At 35.2% G+C, this 22,991-nt stretch overlaps 1 protein-coding gene across 5 annotated transcripts; it reads right to left on the reverse strand.

Moving 5' to 3' along the window:
- Nucleotides 1-2,011: 2,011 nt before the first annotated feature.
- Nucleotides 2,012-8,913, reverse strand: LOC126873821 (protein spaetzle-like). 5 transcript variants are annotated; one of them, XM_050635095.1, is made up of 8 exons: nt 8,610-8,894; nt 8,389-8,503; nt 7,203-7,341; nt 6,903-7,084; nt 6,233-6,298; nt 6,060-6,163; nt 4,884-5,076; nt 3,932-4,131 (listed from the first exon to the last, which is right to left on the reverse strand). In XM_050635095.1, exons 2-8 carry the CDS (start codon nt 8,443-8,445, stop codon nt 4,087-4,089), a joined length of 786 nt encoding a protein of 261 aa, XP_050491052.1. In that variant the 5' UTR covers nt 8,446-8,503; nt 8,610-8,894; the 3' UTR covers nt 3,932-4,086. The 5 variants fall into 5 exon arrangements, with proteins under 5 accessions (XP_050491054.1, XP_050491052.1, XP_050491053.1 ...); XM_050635096.1 differs by having other exon boundaries at nt 8,748-8,891; XM_050635097.1 differs by lacking the exon at nt 3,932-4,131 and adding an exon at nt 2,012-3,786 and having other exon boundaries at nt 8,389-8,904.
- Nucleotides 8,914-22,991: the final 14,078 nt, after the last annotated feature.

A 22,991-nucleotide genomic window follows, 5' to 3' on the forward strand; every position in this document is an offset into this window, starting at 1 on the left:
CCAGACTGCATGAAAATGAACAACAAAACACGTGCGTACATTTTCCAGCATGTTCGTCCCGAGTATCTCGGGAATATCAGAACCTTGAAAACAGTGAAGGAATGCTGGAAAGCACTGGAAGACGTCCATGGGAGGTCTACGTCGATGGACATTGTTTTATGCATGCGGGAACTGGGAACTATTGAGAAAACCCCTAGCATAGATATCTCCGCGTACTGCGGAAGGATCCAGGACCTGTATGATAAGTTGTCCAGTGTAGGTATAAGAATTGAGGACCACGTTATGGCATGTTTCCTTTTGGCCGGCCTCGTGGCGGATCCAAATTACGCGACGTACATCAGAGCAACAGGGATCGATAAGGATCTAACCGCGAGAGTCGTGAAATCCGATCTTCTACTCGAAGAAAGAAGCATCGCATCGAAGAAAAGCTGTGAACACTGCATGTCACATAAGGAACCTATGCCCATCCGCTGCTATCGGAGACAAGATCCCATTGAAATTATGGAAAAGTAAGGGATGCGACTTCCACGGGGAGATCAACAGACTGAGAGTATTTGGGCGCAGAGTCTAGTACCTGAGAAACCCAAGCGGAGGAAAATTTGATAGCAGGGCAGATGAAGGGATATTTGTAGGTTACGACCGACAGGTCAAGGGTTATAGGATCTACCTGCCAAAAACCACGAAAGTAATAATATCTTGTCATGTCAGGTTCGCGGGGGATGTGTTTCCCTACAAGAGTGTTAAGATGGATACGAGTAACATAAAAAGGAGATTCTCAGAATAGATATGGGACGTAGAAGATTTTGAACTTGGAAGGGGAGTTGACTAGACTGACGTTGAAACTCAAAGTGATGGCGAAAACAATGAAGGGGAGACTGACTATTTCATGGACAATTTAACGAATGAGAATAATCGGGGGGAGGTTTTGAGTGTACCAACTGTGCCCAGGAGGTCGGCAAGATTACATAAGCCAAAGACGTGTGATAGTTGGGCTCATGTTGCCACCGTTTGCAAAACTTAAAGCATGTGTGTATCTGTGAATGTGTACGAAGCACTGAGGGGGCCAGATGCTCAAAAGTGGACTGATGCAATAATGAAGGAGTTAGACAATCTAAAAAATAAAGATGTGTGGGACATTGTGCAAAGACCTTTGAACAAAAATATTATAGTCTGTAAGTGGGTGCTTGGCATAAAGAGAGACCCTGATAGATATAAGGCTAGACTTGTAGCTCGGGGATTCTGGCAGAGACCTGGAGTAGATTATTCAGAAACCTTCAGTCCAATAGTAAAGCACAGAACTCTAAGAATTCTGCTTGCTCTGTGTGCAGAGAATGAGCGGGGTTACGAGCATATCGATGTGGAGTGTGCATATCTCAACAGTCTGCTGGATAAGGATATATACATGGAGCAACCAAAATTTTTTAAAGTTCCAGGAAAAGACAGGACTCAATATGTGTGCGAATTCAAAAAGAGCCTGTATGGACTGAAGCAAGCCGGGAGAATGTGGTTTAGGTACATTAATAGTATTTTGAAAGGTATGAGTCTGAATCCATGTATGAGTGATCCGTATATGTATGTGAATGCGTCTAAAGATCTGATTGTAGCTGTGTATGTGGATGACATTCTTGTGTTTGGAACGAAGGATAGGATTGAAGTGTTCAAAACCAGAATTAAGGAGAAATTAGATGTTAGGATGCTGGGTACCGATACTCAATTTCTATCCATCCACCTGAGTAAGCCAAACAGTGCCACTGTCGCATTTGATCAATCCGTACAGATAGGTCAAATGCTGGATCTGTTTGACATTGCTCATGAGGTTAGAGTGTCAACGCCGCTAGCTAAGAAGTGTGAAGCCGGTTTTGACAGTGAGTATGGTGAGTCTTTCGATAATAAGTTGTACGAACAACGTGCTGATGTCGCGTGTGCAATAGGGAAATTAAGTCAAAGATGCGCAAATCCGACTGTACCCGATTGGAAAGCAGTGAGGTGGATTTTCAAGTACCTGCTAAAAACCAAAAACTTGAAGCTAGTGTACCAAAGGACAGGACAACCTTTGAAGGTGTTTTGTTCAGACTTTGCGGGCTGTACGGTAGATAGGAAATCTAGGAGCGGGTATGTCTTCATACTTGCTGGTGGTGCAATATCTTGGTTATCCAAGAAATACCCAATTATAGCTTAATCGACATGCGGAGCGGAGTTTGTAGCGATGCAAGAAGCAGCAAGGGAAACTGTGTGAATTTCCTTACTGTTAAATAGAATTAAGACTCAATATTTTACCAAAGCTATGGGGCTTGTAGACACTACGATCAAAGGGGAGTGTTGAGAAAAGATAAGTTGGCATGATCGCTAGTTACTGCAAGCTAAGTTAGAACGACTTCTAACGACGCTCTTTTGTCTTAGAAGTCGACCACGTGTTAATAGACTAAGTTAATCTAACTAAATTAATCTAAACTAAGTTATCCTGAGTGTTAAGACGTGTTGTGCAAGGCGGAGAAATATAGAGAGAAAAATCGAATCTGTGTGAATCGATTAATTATCAACCCCAAACCTACATCAATTAACAGTAATTGTATTATAAACCTGTTTTGATAATAACATTTTAAAAAAAGGCGACTCTTAACTAAAACTTTTACAACACTATTCCCAGTGATAACCTTGACAATATATCAAAAAATTGTCGAAATCAAAAGTGACCCGCATCTTGTGAATATTTCACAAAATTCTTTTATCTGCATGATACTGTGCTACTGTGTTTTATTAGTTGCTATTATTAGTATTTAGTATACATTGCGTTGCTACTATACTATCTCTTTATAACAGTTATTAATTCGTAAATTTTGCATCAAAGTGAAAAATACAATTAATTATAATTGCTTCACCCATAAGCGAAAAAAGTAGACTTATAAGAGTTTAACTATGTATATTCTTATTCCAGTTTTGGAAAAATTGAATACAAAATGTAATGAAATTTGATGTTTTAAAAGGGTTTATTTATTTGTTACGTTTTTGTTTGATTCGTTTTGGTTGTGTTGCCGTTAATTTTTGAATTTAGATTAAATGCGTTGTCTGATGTTTAATGCGATTGGCAATTAAACCCCACGTTTCGGCTAACCTGCTACGCGCAGGAGTACTGGCACGGGAGAGAATCAAAGTTGGTGAAAATGAATGTTCGCTTAATTCTATTATATTATTAGACAAATATTCTCCACAACAAATGTTTATTCTAATTCTAATTGGGTATTGACAGAATTGTCGTTGAGATTTCGAATACTCGAAGTTACAATCGTTCGCGATACGTTTTCACTCTTATTAATTACAAGATTTTAATTTAATTGATTTTCAACAATTTACAAATTGACAAATACAAATACGTCGATTAACAAAACTGACAAGAACTGGGAACTAATGAAACAAAGAACTAAAAGCTAAAGAACTAAAGGACTACAGAACTTAAGAACTAAGAGCAAAAAACTAAGAGCTAAAGGAACTAAGAGCTGAAAAACTAAGGAACTAAAGAATTGAAAGGCAAAGGAACTGAGAAATTAAGAGCTAAAGGAATTGAGAACTAATCGCTATGAACAAAGAAATTACTTGCCAAGAATTGGGGAACTGATCGCAAAGAACCAAGGAATTAATCACCAAGAACTGACGAACTAATCACACAGAACTGAGGAATTAACTACTCTGAACTAAGGAATTTCCTTCTTCTATGTCGCTTATTTATATTTAGATCCATCGCCATGTGACGGGTTATTCCGTGGGGGTTGTGAGGCTCGAATTTGGTTTCTATACAAATTGTTAAAATTTATTTAAATTTCAAATTGGAACGCTCACTCGCGCTATTGGTAGTTTTAGTCTACGTTACGGCGCGTGCGCAGCGCGGGACGTGACATATTCATACAGTTTTTGGAAAATAAAAAGATTGAGGACATATTTGTGAAGAACTGTTGCTTTTTATTGTTTTATCATGTTGTCATTGTTTCACATTTTCTGTCACTTTCATATTATAGGGAATAAATTATATTAAAACATTTAAGGCAACGTATAATAAATATCTGATGATTAAGATCCATGCTACTTTTTATATTAATGTTTCAGATTATTGGGATTGTCCTCTGGAGAAGAGAATCTCTATAACAATAAGTAACGAATTATGTATTGGTAATGCTTCAGATGTCGATAAAAAAGACTATACAGTAAAAAATAAAGAAGAACATAATTCTCTCCTTTGAAAATTAGTCTATGTTGAAATTAAAAAACATTAAATTATAGTTGTTCAGTTATATGTTATCTAATATTATCTTGTAAAATTCGTTACTCAAACAAAAGCTTAAAATGCAAAAAAGTAACTTTGAATAAAAATTTCTGCAATTTGTTTTCTTCTTTTTAACGTTTTAAGAAACTTTATTAATATACAGGGTGTTTGGTAGCTGGTGGTATAAGCCGAAAGGGGGTGATTCTACGCGAAAAAAGAAGTCGAAAATATAGAACAAAAATTTTTTTTTAATTTTTTTTTTTTAATTTTTCCATCGAGACAACGATCTACAGTAAGATCCTTTATAACGAGACGTGATAAAGTACACGTGTACCGAGCGAAAATTCAAAGCCGATTTTCTCGAAAACAAAGCCTCAAACGAAAAATTTTTATTGTATATTTTCGACTTCTTTTTTCGCGTAGAATCACCCCTTTCCGCTTGTACCACCAGTTGCCAACCACCCTGTATACGCACAATCTTTTATCTAACATGGCAGCTGTCGTGTATTGTTGTGTATATTATCGTACAATTACCTGCCAATTATAACATTCTCCAATGAAAAATAAAGATTAATTGATCTTAATGAAATCAATTGGTGTTGGTTGATTTATTGTGAAAATCACTTACTCCACCAATCCGTATCGAAGTGCCGATGAATTTGACGTGACAACAGCAACTAGATGGAAACCGAAAATGCTGGTAGGCAACCGAACCATCGTCCTCTAGGCCTAGGAGTTGATTATAAACGAACTTTTGTTTACATGTGGTTTCGTAACCCATTGGTATGCCATATTTTATGCTGCAGCGTTGGCCTTCATTACTATAAAAAAGAAATGGTTTAAAGATCATTTTTAAAGTGCAAGCGTTTTCCCTAATTATCAATTTGTTTTATAATGAAAGTTCCAGCCAGTAACTAAAGTATATCGAAACCTATATCAATTTTACGAATTTAGTTAACATATTTCCAAAAAATGATGTAATTATACATTTAGTTTACAAAAATCATAGAACGAAATTATGTCAGAAATTGCAAAACTTTGAACTTTATTAATGTTAAGAAGAATGCAAATGTTTACGGTGGACTTATAAAATATTATTATAATATTAAATCTATTTTACTTATAATTTTATGCAAATATAACAAGTGTACGCACTCTTTCCAGAGTATTTTATTTAGTATTGTATTTTTTATTCTTTTTACTTTCTTTTCATCTTAGGTTAAATTGTTATACAATTTTAGTGCTGAAAGTATTAACATTCGTGACTGACTGCATGTTTTGCATGAGAAGCTTTAACACATTAATAGAAATTGCATTGTTGTATCGATAAAAATACCTTGACTTGGTTCAAGATACTTTTATCCTTCGCGTACTGCCTGGAAAAGTATAGTTACATGGATAAAACTATAGCTATAGTATAATAGTGAGAATAAAATAAAACATGTATAGACATTACTTTTCTACGCTTAATCTTATAAAATTATTGAAATTGTAATAAACAATCAATCAAATTCTAACATAATCTTAAAGTCTTTATCCTCGGGGATACGCATACCTCAGATTGAGGACCACTGATCTAGGGTATTCAATAATGAAATTGACAAAAATAAGATTTTCAGTAATTATGTATTCCCATTATTGTTGTCTATGCCGTTCAATCTGTTATAATATTCTACTTCCTATATACGTAGTAGCAATACATATTATTACATAAAGCTGTTAGCATTTTGTGGCGTGAAAGAAATAGAGTGAAAAGGGGTTAGTGAAACATTTCTTTCATCTAGACAACAAAATATATACCTACATGCATTTTTCTATACGTACTCCCTGTTTCAATTCTTCGTTGTTAAGAATATACTTCCACTCGTTGTTCATATTTTCCGCCGTTTTCGGAAGGACGACATGCTCCTGACATTATATTGAAATTATTGCATTATGAAAGATACAGATAGAAATCGAATACTAAATTATACTTACAGATGATGCACAGAACGATTCTGTCTCAATAGAATCTTCTCCTAGCCTGGGTTTGAGCATATCTATCTGAAAGTAAAACCAAATTTGGAAAATACAATAGAATATGTCCATTATTTTCGGATATTATGTAGATTTATAAAAATAAAAGAATACAATAATTTATAGGATTTAAGAAAAAGATAAGATAAAAGTGTTAGAAAAAGACAAATTAGTATCGGAAAAAATTGAAGAACATGATAAATCATATTTATTATATTTTACAGCAAAGCAGCTTTAAAATTCAATTAATTATCAGTCAATCTTCTATTATTAAAATTCTCTCTGTATTTTTTGTGGGTTTACGTATTTCCTTTTTTTAAATCCATTTTAAAGTTTGCAAAATATTAGGATTTTTTAATTTCTACTCATAATGTTGAAACATTATTTGTTTTGATATAATAGTTATATTTTTGGTTTCTATACAGCTTCGTCAACCTAACAGCTATTTAAAAATAACTAACATCTTTGAAATTAACATATTTTCATTTCCAATTATATCATTATAACATTCTCCTGTTTTATTGTAAGATGACATTAAAATCAGAAAATCGACAAATATGTACTTATCATGTCTTTTTCCTATAATCTTCAATTAGAAAATGAAAATACTTTTACAAAAATGGATACCAACCATGTCAACAGAAGTATAATTTACAAGATGTGGATTTTTGGCAATGATATCTTTCACCAAATTCGTAGGATAATTTGGAACATCTTCACAGTAGCTTTGCCCTTTGCAAGAAGGTATTACTGATCCCACCCTCGGTTGTATCGGTGCGGTATGATCATCAAGAAATGCGATGTTACCATTTTCTAATATTGTTCAACACATGGAAGAAAAAAGAAGGGAAAACGTTAAATAAAGTGTTGACGTTCTTCCCTAACTAAAAATAAAATAGGAAAAAGTCTTTAATTTTGTTAAGAAACAAACTAGCTGTGTTCATCTTCGTCAAAGATCTGGTTTCTCCCATTGCATTGTTTTGATTTAGAGGCCACTTCCAACTTCCTGATGGAGCAGAGCGGGGTTCCTCATACGATCGACGAGAATCGCTGTGAGCACTGTTGAAGACCTTTCAAAAAATAAGATACATTAAGTTTGTAATGTTTCTGACTCTACGAATTCCCAGAAAACCTGATTTCCTTTTTTTAGAAACACTTTTTTTAGAAACAATATACTTATGTTTATATTTATATGCATAGTTTTAAATATTTTCAGCGACAAAAGAAAATTTAAAAAAGGATAGTTTATTGTTTCTCAATTATTAATATTAAAATATTCCTTAGAAATTTTCATTTATATTGATTAATCATTAAAACTTAAAAATTGAATGATTCAAATTGTACTTTGAAATTTCTTAAAACTTCTACGTGCTAAAACTGCAGAGACGGTCGCTAGTTCAAGTCGTAAAAGCAATTTGCCGAATCAACATATTGTTTCAATCAACAGCTTTGTAATCTAACTATTCAATTCAGTCGGCTTATTGCGATTATTTGGTTCGAATGTCAAAAAATTTTTAATAGTTAACTCAAAGAAATGTTTAGAACAGAAATATATCCATGCTAACAGTGATTTTTTCGTATTTTCTACAAACTTAAAAAATTTGATCAATAACAGAGAGACATTATTCCACTACTAATAGACACTAGTCCAGAATGATTCAATGAATGCAACAACAAAAGATTAGAAGCTATCACGAAAAGTATTACTACGATCAAATCTAAACTATCAGAGCGAGAGATTCGTAAATTTCAGGATGCAATTCTTTTAGCCTTTGAAAAACATTATTTTTTATTAATTATTCATTGTAGATTCATTGTAGATTCATTGTAGATTCATTTTTTCAAATGGTCGAGGACATTAAAATTTGTAAGTTCTTTTATCTAAAACAAATATCATTCAATTAAACCTTTCAGAACCAACATAAAATTATTTTTTTAAATTAATTATTAATAATAAAAACATCTTTTTGAGCGATTTTGTAAAAAAATTTGTCTTAAGAAGTATAACGAAGGTATGAAAGCACATATATATGTTAACTAATAACTTTGTATAAAGTTATTGTAAGTAGTTGGTAACCTAACCCCAATTTATTAAGGTTTTTTTTCATGTTACTTACCAACAACAAGACAATTGCAACATTAAATACAAAAACTATGGTCTGATGTTCCTTCATCTTACACTGTCAGATAGCTTTTCTCTTTTTCCTAAATAATTTCTTTTTCCTTTTTTTCCTAAAATACAATACTTTAATTTTAACGAGAGTTTGATTTCGCTCGACCAACTTTCTCTATTATTCGATATACGTATATATGTTGCGTGTCCAATGATGATACACACTGCACTTGATACCCGCCGAATCAACGGCTGGAAGTTCGGATGATAACTGCTAACGACACTAAAATGAACTTGTGCTCGCCGTAACAAGTTATTTCTGTTCTGTCTAATCACTCAACCAGACTCTAGTGTAAGCAATACCTGATAATCGAGTGTTGAGCAACGAAACCAGTATCACGTCCAGCTTTTTGATTACTGTTGGCTATCAAAGTTTATAGTGTACTCTGTACTAAAAGCATCAGATCCAATCATAGAGCTTATACTAATGGAGGGGCTTGCTTATATGGCAAGCATAGGCAAATCAGTACCAGGAGAATCAACAGGGAGGTAGATATGTTGTCGTAACTGCGCCCTTCTCTCTCCCACTCCGAGTTTTTCTCTTGTGAAGATAAGACGCACAATAATATCTTCTATATATTATAGTATTATATTAATAATATATTATAATACCTCCTATATATCAAATAACAAAGCGTATCAAATACGGAAACCTCCGATAATTGACAAAAAAGAATCTCTGGATAATTGCATCGTCGTTATCCCCACTACTAGGAGGAGATTCCCCTCGACGCATCATGGAGCTCGACTGGTCATCACAGTCGATTACTGTAATATGATCCAACGCCAGATATCGCTAAGACAATGTATGTAAATACCAATTCAAAAGTGAAACATTTTTATTTTTGACGTTTTTTAAATTAAACTTCTACTAACGTAGTTGTGAGATATTTCTGGTTAAAATAAAATCAAACACGATATAGTTTGAATTATATTTATTTATTCATATTTATTATCACTTATTTAATTATCTTTTATTAAGTAAGCAAACATGATTCAAATTATATTGTGTTTGGTGTAACAAACATATTGGTAAAAGTTGCATGGATCATAGACAAATTAAAAATAAAAAATTGTGAATTTTGAATTAATAATCTCACTTTATCGCCTTCAATGGCTTTAGAGCCTTTAGCGTTTAGAGCCTGAACGCGTCGACTCTCAGTACCTTTTTCCTCTTTGATTTGTTCTTTCTACGTTCGGCATATCTAAGATGTCAGTTTCGAGGAATAGAATCATTTCTACCTGTTTATTTTGGCATTAAATGTACATATACTCAATATGTTTGACCAGACATTGTCATAGGAAACATTTTCAAATTACAAAGGAGACTTGAATTGCTAAGTATTATATTGACATAAAATATTTTTATATTGGGAAGATTATAACAATAAATAACACTAAAAAACCAAGTAAAGGGAAAAATGAGAAAACTAATATTGTTTCATAATAAATAAATGTAAAATAAATTATTTTTAAATTTAATAAAACGTAGGTACTGTATTTAATTCAATCTTCTCAACAGTTTAAATATTTAATATTCATTGTGTTATTTCTTAAGATCGTAGATGTTTTTACCATATCAATAATAATATCGTACCAGTAATAATAATTCTTGATTTTATTTATTGATTTTAGTATTATTGTCATGTATTTTTTTAGTTACACAAAAAGATTTAAACAAATGATCAAAAAAACTTTCAGTAATTTAACAAATAAAATACAATTTATCTGGTCGCATAGTTATGGATATATGATCATAGAGCCACAGTTCTGACAGAAAAATATCTTTCTCTCTCTCTCTCTTTGTCGATTCCCTCGGCGCATTCCTGGGCCTCCATAAGCTCTATTGCTCTGATGCACTACCGGTTCTCGATCAATTCTGCACCAATCACAGTGCGGAACTCGTGATCGTCGCCAGTATCTACCACCTTACAGTGACTATATCGAGTGTTACTCCCTTCTACCTTCAAGTTGAGGGTGCCTGGATTGGATTCCGCGAAACCCTAGTCGCCAAAATACCATAAATATTTTTTTTTTATTTATTTGTTGAAATTACAATCAATTCTCGCGTTGAGAAATACCATAAATATGGCCGATCTTATGGCCTTTCTTATAAAGTACCTACTTGTCAATTCCGTTATTTTGACCGTACAAGTATCAAATCAAACCGTGCAATTTCCCAACATCTTATTCCAATTAAATAGTCCGTTCGCGTTTTAAGAGACGTAACAGAATAAGTGGAAAGATTTTCTGGAAAGAATATACATTTGTTTTTAAAAGAGCGCCAATCATATTGTATTAATTAATTATAAAAATATTAAATATTAATAAATAAATTTAAAATAATATGAAAAGAACATACTCGATATTGCAACTATACATCGCTATATGTCGCGCAAAACAATCACCAATTCTGAATTTTTCGAGACTTGTGTGGATTCACGTGTCATTAACATCCGCTTCTTTGTCTTGATCTCTGGTGTTAGAATCCGTTTCCAGAGACAACTGTTCACCGTAACCAAATATTCATTTTTTTATCTACGTTACATAAGATACCAAAATAAGCCATGAATCATTTCTAAAATCCGCAACAATGAAAATTGTCGCAGACAGTTTTCTATTAAGGAAGTTGTTAAAAAGTTTGTTATCATTTGCAAAAATTAGAAAGTTATTTAGCAAGCTTGAGGAGTTCAGCATAACTCTTCTCTATGTTTGTGGTTTAGAACACTCCAGTATTTTTGATTTTATACCATTTAATACATTCCGATTTTTTTTAACCAATTATCATTTTTATCAATGTGATGCTCATTTTATATAACATGATCAATTTTTCATGTTACATAACACATACACGATGCTGACACGATGATACATAGATGATACATGATGCTTATTGTGACTGTATCTGTAATTATATTGAGGAAAAATTATATTAAATATAATAGTGAAACAATTATCCGCAATCTAGGTATTATGTGTAGAGTGAAAAAATTTGACAAGGTTAGTTTTCCTTACGAATCTTATGCACTGTTCTTGCACAAGTTTCACGTATCTTAATTTTTTGTGACCTAGAATTGACCTTGATCGACTATGATTGACTATAATAGTTGAATTCATCTTGACGTGAACTATATTTATGTGAATTAAAAAATATTTAAAATTAAAATATATAATTCCATTTAAAGGAAGGTAATGACCTTTATATGTTCTTGATCCCTTCATGTAAAAGGTCCAATTACATGAAAAGTTGTGGCCCTTAGAATACTTAGATTTTCATAAGAACATTTTCTTATATCACCAATATTTTCGACAATATCCCACTGTCATGTTTTACGTGCCTCACCCTGCATAACATTTTGTTCAATTATAATATCCAGCATAGCGAATCCTCAACGATATACCTTTGCCACCCGAGGTTTATCCTTGTTAGTTAAGGTTACGAGGCCTACTACTAACATTTTCTGTAGCTCCTAACGTTAACCATATGTCGAAACATTCTCACAACAGTCTATTTCTTCCGGCATTTCTTTCAACAGTCTATTTGCTTCGGCAAGCAGCGTAATTAACAACACTAGATTTGCCTCTGGAGCTTCGTAGCCGCTCTCCTCAGATTGACTCGTAACCATATAATAGGACATATGATGACATGATTACGTTGTTTAAATTTGAAACAAATATGAAAATGTATATGAAAGTTCTATAAGTATCTATTGCTAGCATACACTTCACAAAAATCACAAAATTGCTTAAACAGTCAATTATCTACTATATTAATAAATCATACATATACATTATATACATACATTATATACATTTATATACATGTCGGAGAGGTGACAGCCGTAGGGTTGTGGGCGTTTGATAAATCTTCATTGGAACTGGCCATCGTCGCGGTATAACAAAGGGACGGTTGGCTAACACGGTATGGATAGTACAGGCTTGACAATCAACCATGGCGGTTGGACACTCGCGATACTAGTGATATTGGTCTTAGGTCCAATAACGAATCCGCGGCCAACGGGATGATAGATCTACTTGCGCGATACACTAACTCAAGCGTGTAACACTTAACTTAACACTTAACCGTAAGGCGTTACTCCTCGTCAATGAGATCGCAAAGGGAATGCATCTCCGTCCCGATGATGCCACCGAGGAAAACTATGATGGGGTGTGTCTAAGGACGCGAGATCATCGGATTCGTCGAGGACAACCTTCGTTCAGAAAGTAAGGGAAATTGGCGTTGCTGCTAATTGATCAATCTCCATATCGGTGGTTAGAAAAAGATGCTAGCCGCCCTCGAGGGAAAGTTGCTAGTGGGAGACGCCGCTCGTTGAAAAATATGTCTCCCCTATCTTCCCGTAGTTGGGACAAAGACTGTTTGTCTGTTTGAAGGACTTTAGTTAACTAAACCTTAAGATTTATAACGGGCCCTCAGGCTAGACGAACATGTACTGCGGAAACGCATCGACATCTGGCAATCATCTTACTCGAAAAATAGGGTCTGCGTTTGGCGAGCTACGGGACAGAGACCGTTGGAATGTTTACTGTCGAATGTTGCGGCTATTTCCTTTTTCAAGAGAGCTATAGAGTTACTCCATGCCTTTGTTAGACAAAGCGTTCATCCCGTGACCGCGGCAACGTTCGGCGACTGACTGTCGCCCCGAGCCCAAGTTTATTATCACAAATCGCAAACAAGTACAATGATAGCAAATCGCTTAATTACAGCTGTAACCTTTAATTACAATTCTACGGATTCTCCGAAGTTCCAGGGAAGGTCTCCGGTGTCCTCTCATCTCCGACATACATTTATATACATTTTCAGATCAGCTTCAAATTATATTAATATAAAAAGCATAGCGGTGTCTCATTATAGTGTTAATGAAATTTCAAAATATTTCATATAATACGCCTAATAATATAGTCACAAATATTTTCTATGTGTAAGTATTTTTAAATTTTGATAGGCAGTTTCTAAATTCAGGTATTTTCACGAGTCACTGAATGTATCTTATCGAGAATGCAATATGATAAAAAAATGATAATTGTTCATTTTTTCACACCAATTTTGTCTCCTAAAATTTATGTATTTTTATCGCTTGCTTTGTGTTAGAGTTTATCTGTTTCTGGGAAGTTGATCGTTTGTATTTGGAATATACTCTTTCAAGGATGAATCAGAGCTGTATTCTTTATTATTACCTCCCTACTTTCGAAACTATCTTCCTTCAACGTAGTACCATGATATTGCCTCGAGTGGACAGTTTCCGGCTCTCTGCTCGCCTTCTACCAATTCCGAAGGCTCGAGTTCTAGACAGATCTATTCTGATCATTTCGTCGTCTACTCCAAATCAGATATCTATCTCGATGCTTTTTGAACTGAAAATCAGAGTGAATCATTTCTAAAGAAAGCAATTGTGCACGTTTCTTTTAATGGTATTATAAATAATTAAACTTTTTTCTTTGTTTTCTTGGCGTAAAGTATGTCCCGTAAACTTGAGGGTTGGATAATGAAATAAAATAGCTGAGTCGTAACACAACTATTAATTTTGTTTTAGTTAAACTTTATTACGAATTCAGCAATCACAACAGAATACACGCTGAAGTAACATAAATCACAATTCACTCCAACCACGTTATGTAAAACTTAGTTACAATGATACGTTAAGTACGCGACTGTTATAAGGGTGGAGACCGGTAAGGTATTCTAAGAACTATTCGAAGGATACAGAATAAGTGAAGTTTTACTGACGATACTGTGTCTGAGGAAAGCTAGGGGTGGGTGTGTCTAAGGACACGGGTCTATCGGATTTGTTGATGACAATTTTGGTTAAGGAAGTGAGGGCAGTAGGCACCGTCTCCGATTGGATAATAAGACGGTTAGTGGACCAGGAAAGGTTTTAGCCGCCCTCGTGAGAAGGTTGCTAACGGAACATACCAGACGTGAGGAAAACCAACTTTCCGTGTTAATCCGTAGTAAACAATAAACGTAAAAGGAAATCTAAGACAAAAGATACTTACTTGGTCTGAAGGACCTTAACTATGAAAATTCCAAGACCCCTGGTGGGTACTTAAGACTATTGAAGGTACGCACCAAGAATATGCAGACATCTGGGTGCCATCTTGCCCGCGGTGTGTAGCCTGGTCTCTGATGTGAATTGACGTTACAAGTACAAAGGTTTTAAAAGGGATATTTGGAAAAATTTTGTTTTTGATAGTTATAATTATGAAGCCTAGTTTAAAAATGTTTTGTTTAATTGAATTAGACACACTGAAATTACTTGGTCTATTCAATTTTTCAGTTAAATTACCTTATTTTTTACTATCTGTTTCTTTATCTTTATCTTTGTACTTTCATTTGGTCTTTCAGGCAGTAACAACGTTGACAGAAATTATACAAGAAGCAGCATGGGCAACTATAAGGAACAAAGAGCAAGCTGAAGAATTCTCCAACCACCTTTGTAACACATTTACTCTATTCTGTAAAATTAACAATAATAACTCCATATATCATTCAGACGTAGATGCGCATAATACCAGTACCTCAACTGGCAAGCACCACACCATACCTAATACAGCAGCAAAAGAAATTAGGATCATAATGAAGAAAACAAACAACAATAAAGCACCAGGAATCGACCTAATCAATGGTAAAATCTTGAAAAACCCAATTTTAAAAATCTAATATTCTAGAAGCTAGCACAGATCATAATGTTACCTAAGTCAGGCAAAAACCCACACCAAACTACATCTTACAGACCAATATCACTAGTTCCTGTGTTTTCCAAAATACTAGAGAAAATAATATACCATCGCCTAAAACCAACAATAGCACAACTAAAAGCAACAAATGCACAGGCTCGTCAACGAAATTTTACTAGCAATAGATAAGAAACAATATTCTATAGCCCTCTTCATGAACACTGAGAAAGCATTTGACAAAGTGAACCATAAAAGCCTCTTACAAACAATCAGAAAATATTTCCTGGAACAAATTCACCACTTACTTAAATCATACCTAAGCAACAGAACCTTCATAGTAAAAATAAAGAATGCATATTCTGAAGTTAAAGACAGCAAGGCAGGGGTACAGTAAGGAAGCGTCTTAGAACCAATATTATACAAACTACACACGACCAACATACCAACAATTACCAACAGCAAAATATTGACATTTGCGGACGACACGCCTGTCTAGTCAGGCACACTAATCCAGAAACATCAGTCACATTAGTACGAGAGCATATCACAAAAATAGAAAAATGGCTACAAGATAAACAAATAAAAACAAGCCCCAAGTAAATGCAACCATATTACATTTACACTACAAAAACGGAAACCACCAAATATCCAATTGAATGGCACGCACATAACACAAACAAGACAAGTTAAATACCTATGACTCCATTTAGACACACAACTTAAATGGAAGCAACATACTAAATCAATTATATACAAAATACGGATAAAAAGAAGACAGATGTAATGGCTAACTAGTCGAAACTCTAAACTCAGCACGGAAAATAAACTAAAAATTTAGAAAACGATAATAAAACTAATTTGGACGTACGGAATACCATTCTAGAGGACAGTAGCAATGAGTCACATAAATAAACTAGAGTCGCTACAATGGAAGATACTCAGAACTATAGCCAACGCCCCATGGTATGTCAAAAACGAGGCTATACGCAAAGACTTAAAAATATCAACGGTCAAAGAAGAAATCAGCAGGTACGCAAAAAAATACAAGGAAAGAACGGTAACATATCCAAACCAGCTGGTTGGTGAAGCGAGCAAAACTCTCATAAAAAGAATACTAAAGAGAAAATACCCCACTGACCTCATTGAGAAAATAAAATAGACAAACTCGAATCTGGTATCCCGCTGAGGGTAGCCATCCACATGTTATTTAGCAATAAAAAATTTAGCTAGAAAAATTTACTGAATGTCTAGTTGGACAAATTGTGAAGTACAAATTAAATAATAAAAGAAATTTGTTCTTTCTTCAATCAGTTTCCAACTCATCTTCTTTACTGTACGTTTTCTCCTGTTGATCAGATTCTGTCTTTTTATCATCAGTTGCACTATTTGTTAAGAAATGATATTCGCTCGGCTCATTTGGATTATCTTCTTCCTCGATTTCATTACCTGCACTTTCCGTTATCTCTGACAAAGTGTTTTCTTCTTGTTATCGATTCCTTTCGACCTGATCCTTGTAACTACAACAATATCTCTTTCATTTCTTTTCACAACTTCATGTTTCATCATCATTTTTCTCGTCTTCTTCATCTCCGGCTCCGATAATTTGCAACATAAATTTAAGCTTAAATCTGTTACTACTAATTTTCCAATAACTTTTCTGAGTAGTCTTCGACGCTTCAGTGATCATGAAAATATTCATAAATCGAAAGCTACGATTTTTCGTCCTACCACTAAGGAGATGCAAAGGAAACATTCAATATCGACTACATCTCTTATTCGGCCCTTCAATCAGTGGAGACTGCAAAGGAAGCAGGCGTGAATTCTACGTCTCCCCCGTCTTCAATAGGACGAAGATGCAGAGGAAGTACCTACGTGAATCCTGCGTCTCCCCAGAAAAATCGTAATCGAAATCGCACTGCGTGTAAAGCTCAGTTAACGCGGAAATGATATATTGGATTTGAAAACCCTGAGAATGTAAGTATGTTAGATCAATGCCAACAAAAGTTAGAAAAAGTTTACGGAAATTTGGAAAGAATGCAATCTGACATCGAATCATTAAAAGGCAATAGCGAAACTGAGACGGAACGTGCAGTCTTCGGAAGTGCAAATTTCAAATCTAACTTTGATATAAAACAACGTAAATGTTTGTTAGAACCGTCTACAGACCTGCGAAACTCTCCAACGATTAATAACATACAATCGATACTACCCGAAATAAAAATTAAACCATTAAGATTATGAAAATTATACCATTCAAATTACATGGAATAAAATAGGTTTTACGACATTTTCCACGATTTAATATATAACAATAAGCGATTACCGACTGCCCATAAATTCCACCGCTTAAGTCCGTATCTACAAGAGGACGCGGCAACAGTCATTAAAATCTGGAACGAAACAAAACAAAATTATTTCGTAGCGTATTTATTAGTATTATTATTATATTTAATGACTATTTTAATTTCATTAGTATTTTAATTATTAACGTAGTATCTCTTACAAAAAATATTTGATATTATTTGATAATTAAGGAAATGTTTAACTAAGAAACATTTATCTTTCGAACACAAACATGTCCAAACACATACGCGCCATGATTAAAAGATCGATACGTTGTAAAAGTTCCCTTCAATGCAGTCCGGAATAAAGTAAGCAATTCGTACAAAGGAACGTTAAAACGATTTTATACTCATATACGACGGTTAGAAGGTCAAAATGACCTACGCGAAAAATGTAGCGAGTTTATGACGGGCTATCAACGTTTAGGTCACGTGACGATTTGTAGCAGCGACGAGACGAACAGATTTTACCTTCCCTATCAGTATTCAAATCGAGTACTATGGAATTCCAAACAGTATTTGATGTCTCTGCTAAATCTAATAGCTCTCTCTTTGCAACAGTAATTTTCGTTATTCTTCTAATAGACCGATGACCTAATACAACTTATTTCAACCAGTCCTTTGATTTAGATTATACAATTATATATCGCCTGCAGACATAAGACAAATATAAAATTTTGAAAAATACTTTGGCCCGCGAATAAATACAAGTAGCTAATTAAATAAAAACTAAACTCGGTCACATATGGAAGCTCGTGAGGTTCCATTCCTTGCAATTCGTACGTTACAACAGTTAGCAATTAGTATAGACAAAGGAAAACTGGCAAGTATTCAGAAAAAAGGATCAGCTGCCGATTTCCATAACTTCTTAATATATTACCAAGGTTATCACCCAGAGTAGTGTTGTGAAAGTTTTACCTGGGGTCGCCATTATATTTTGATACAGTAGTATCATTAAGTAAAAGCGTGGGCGGAGGAGGTTCCGTCTCTTTCTCTTCATCCCATTCTGGAAATATTTAACCAAATCTAATTTTAAGCTAATCAATGATGATAATTATGTGTTAAGTTTGGCTTAAGTCTGGAGTATCTCAACGACGGTCGTCGTGGAGGAAGCTCTCGTGGCTAGGACGGAGAATGTCAGACGACGAGATGTCGTTGACGCTGTGGAAACAAATTCGGGTGGAATTGAACATCAGACAGAGTTGCCGCCACAAAGATGGAACAGGAGCGAATTTGAAAAGCGCCATAATCGGCCAAACAACAACCAGCATTGGCGCCGAAATTATGAGAGCAATGGAGAAGGTGGAGCGAATAGCGTCTTGTAGATAACATAAAATGATTTTATACAAAAATTAACTTAAAAAAGATTATATTTTAATAATCTATATATAGTTACATCTTTGAACATATGATTTTTTAATTCCTTTTTCTGTATTCTCTTTTTTTATAATAATCTATAAAACATCTGCCAATATACCCTTGGCTTGTCGAGATAAGTATCGCAATAATAAGTTGTTTGGTGTCTTTCTCCTACTTTGTTTCGGTAAGAACACACCTTAAAATCCTTTTTTGTTCCTGTTGAAATTACATGGAACTTTCCATTTAACCGAATTTCATCACAATTAGCAGTCGACGTCTAAACTCGATCTCGCGGTTGTCGAAAATGTCTTCTCAACTGGTCTACTGAAGTTTTTATAAATCGCAGGTAGCTAAGTGGCCTTCCGTTCTTTTTATTTTTACTAATTTACTTTAATCTATATAGAATATATGAATTAATTAAACAAACTTTCATTCCCCAAAAAAATAACTTGCGCCACCACTTCAATGACTTTCTCATAAAGCAGTATGTCGAGGCATACTGATCAGCCCGATCAACGTCTCCCGTGAACTCTTTTTTTTTATTTACAAGTGCTTAACAATCAATTTTCACATTGAGAATTATGAGTAAGTTTCTCTGGCGAGAAGCAGTGACATGACCAATTATTTATAATAAGTTTATTTCTAGCTGATTTCTAGTGCTTAGGTCTAAAGGATAGTGTTTTCTTAGCCTGCTGATCTGGTCCGGCGTAATAAGTAATTTAATAATTAGGGGGTTTTGATGGTTGTTAACTCTTATGATATATTTGTCGGATTAAGATTGGAATTTTGGGCGCGTAACAACTCTTCGCGTGGATTAGCCATCGTTTCACAAAGCCGAGATTATATTTACACGTATATACAAGACTATCACAAGGCTTAACAAATAATAAGTCTAATGAATAATAAGTTTAACAAATAGTAAGTTTAATGAATAATATGATTTACGAATAATAAATTTAATGAACACTATTAACAATGTTTTTGGGTTCAAACGAATCCACGGTCAACGTGATAGCTCTTTATTAAGCGTAAACTAATCTTAGGCGCAAAATACGATTGATGAAAATGCTCGATGTGTCACTCTCCAAGGCAATCGCACGAATGCCGGCCTCGTGGAGATTTTTCTCACTGTACGATTGCATTTTGTTTTCTATTCTCGTTTGGAAGCATCGAGAAGGTTCCAAACGCCCGTTGCTAGGCAACCTCTGCCTGAAGTTTGATACGCACTTGATGGAAGCATCGAGAAAGTTCCAAACGCCTAGGCAGTTTCTGCCTGGAATTTGATTATTAATGCAATGTATGTCCCATTGTATCGGCACCTCCGAGGCAACCTCACACGTGGCTAGGCCCGCTCCCGAGGCCGCATGTCGTCACAACCAAATTTCTCGGAAAACCCATACAACCACTCCAGACCTCCGTTAAACAAAACGTCTATCCCGTGACCGTGGCTACGTTCGGCGACCAATTGTCGCCTCGACCCCAATCTCGCTATCACAAATCTTGAACAATTACAGTTATAATAACATCTAGGCTAGAGTACTAGAGGATGTTTCCAAAATTTCCAAGGAAAGGCTTCGGCTTTCCTTTCATCTCCGACATATCTATTACTACATTTTGTTATTTCTTCTTTGGCTGTGGGTATCTTGAGATCACGATGTATTGCTTCGTTGGTAACATACCAGGGTGCATCTATTAGGGATCTCAGAGTTTTCGATTGGAAGCGTTGAAGTATTTCAATGTTGGAATTACTTGCTGTTCCCCATAGTTGGATTCCGTAGGTCCAGCCAGGTTTTATTATGGTCTTATAATGGTCTTAATGAGCCAGTAGAATTTTTTAAGTTTAGCCTTGAGTTGCTTCGATTTGTCTATGATGTGTTTTTTCCATGTCAATCTCCTGTTTAGAGTCATGCCCAGATATCTGACTGAATCCTTGTTAGAAATTGTTATATTGTTAATGGTCACCTGAGGGCAGGTTTGTTTTCGCAGCGTGAAGGTTACATGTGTGGATTTATTTTCGTTAATTTTGAAGCCCCATTTGTGGAACCACTTTTCCATAGAGTCGAGACCTCGCTGGAGAGTGGAGGATGCAATTATCGGGTCTGCGTGGAATGCTAATAGCGCTGTGTCATCAGCAAATGTCGCTGTGGTTATTTCTGTTAAAGTTGGTAAATCGGCAGTGTAGATGGAGAACAGCAGGGGTCCGAGGACACTGCCTTGGGGAATGCCAGCTTTTATTGGAAATATTGTGGTTGTGGCGTCTAAGTATTTAACCATGAATTGTCTATTGATTAGGTAGGACATTAGGATAAAGTAGTAGGTTTTCTTTAGTTTGTGTTGAAGTGGTCACCACTTCTAAGGAAACTCTACATCTGGTCTTTTTTAGTTTTCTCAAGCACTGAAGCCATCGACAGCGTGTAGACAAAAGACTGCGACGAAGACAGACCATAAACAATAGACAGGCGACATTGGCTTCGGGGTTTTCAGTTATTGGGTAACACAGCTAGCGTGCGGATCTGGACCAGCTCAAATTATATTCTTACTTATAATTACACTTCTATTTAAATATATTTTCTACCTTACAATTTATCTACGAGTTTTTCTGTTTACACATCGAATAACCTGGACAGTTTGAATAAAAGTCCTTCATGCCATACTTTGTCGAATGCCTGTTGAATGTCTAGGAATACCGCTGTGCAATATTTTTTCTTTTCTAAGTTTTGGCTGATATTATGTGTTATACGATGAATTTGCTCTATCGTAGAATATTGCTTCCGAAAAACGAATTTATGATCTGGGAGTGTTTTCAAATCCTCTAAGAGTGGAAGAAGTCGATTCGTTAGCATCTTCTTGAATAGTTTTGACAAAGTAGATAGAAGACTAATTGGGCGATAACAGCTAGTTTCATGTATTGGTTTTCCGAGTTTAGGGATGAGAGTAATCAGTGATATTTTCCAGGGCTTAGGATAGTATTCAAGGCGAATAATTGCATTAAAAATTGATCTGATGAGTGCAATTCTTTTTATGGGAAGTTCCTTGGTTGCTGTATTACATATTTGCTCATGCCCCGATGTTTTCCTGGGATTTAGGAATTACGAATTAATTCTGTAACTTCTTGAGAAATGAAAGGTTCAATAGGAGGAGACATTTGGAAGGGAGAGTGCACGTATTCCGTTATTTCCGCGGCAATATTGGAGGAATGAGATTTAAATACGTTAGATAGGTGATTAGCAAACAGGTTGGCTTTTTCTATAGGGCTGCGCCTATCCACCTTGCGGACAGCGAATTGGAGGGATTATTTGCGGGGGACGCGTGAGTTTCTTGGAAACCCTCCATAGTGAGTAGTTGGGGTCAGCTGTGGGAGACAGATTGGCAAAATATTTTTGAAAACAATCATTTTTCTAGTTTTTAATAATTTTGGTTAGATTCCTAGTTGCGTTATTTAGCTTGCGTTTGTCGTTAGGTGTTCTATGACTCTACCATACTCTTCTAATTCTACGTTTTTCTGCGTTTTTTTTTAATATGTGATGGGGGTATTCATGTTTATTGATAGGACTCTTAGTAGGTGTGGAAGAGCGGATAGCGTTTATTATGCTGGTGTTAATCATTCAACATCAGCCTTAATTTCCATAAAAACAAATGAAGATATTGAAACAGCCAAGGAATGCTTAAAGACTTCTCTAAAGAGCTGCCAGTTGGTAGGTTAGTTATGAATAAAGCCATTAGGTGGATCTTCGATAATTGTTGACTTAATTGTTGCAATAACGGGGGAATGATCTGAAGGGTGTTCCGCCGATAAGTTGATTTAGACATATCTTAGCGAGATGTTTTTAGTTATAAAGAAGTCTAGTAAATCAGGTATTTTGTTAGGTCAGTGGGCCAGTATGTGGGTTCATATGTGGTGAGGCAGTTGTGTCTTACTGTGATAAGTCTGCTGCCCCATTGGGTACGTTTGGCGTTATAGTCTCCTCCAGCTATGAATTTATTGCTCAGAGCATCGAGGAAGTTATCAAAGTCTTCTTTAGAAATGGAGCGTCTAGGAGGACAATATACTGCAGAAGTGGTGATCGTACCATGGCAATCTTCTATCGCTACGTTTGTAGCTTGGAGGTAGTCCTTCTGGAACGATGGAAACTCATAAAGCATAAACCTG

The sequence above is a fragment of the Bombus huntii genome, chromosome 15, assembly GCF_024542735.1.
Source record: "Bombus huntii isolate Logan2020A chromosome 15, iyBomHunt1.1, whole genome shotgun sequence".
NCBI lineage: Eukaryota > Metazoa > Arthropoda > Insecta > Hymenoptera > Apidae > Bombus > Bombus huntii.

What these genes read in the sequence shown, in the direction of transcription:
- LOC126873821 (XM_050635094.1), bottom strand. Translation starts at nt 8,445, where the DNA reads ATGAAGGAACATCAGACCATAGTTTTTGTATTTAATGTTGCAATTGTC. An exon ending in TTGCAATTGTCTTGTTGTTG is followed by an intron (nt 7,342 to 8,388) that starts GTAAGTAACATG and finishes ATTTTTTGAAAG; the next exon opens with GTCTTCAACAGTGCTCACAG. An exon ending in ATTATACTTCTGTTGACATG is followed by an intron (nt 6,299 to 6,902) that starts GTTGGTATCCAT and finishes TTTTACTTTCAG; the next exon opens with ATAGATATGCTCAAACCCAG.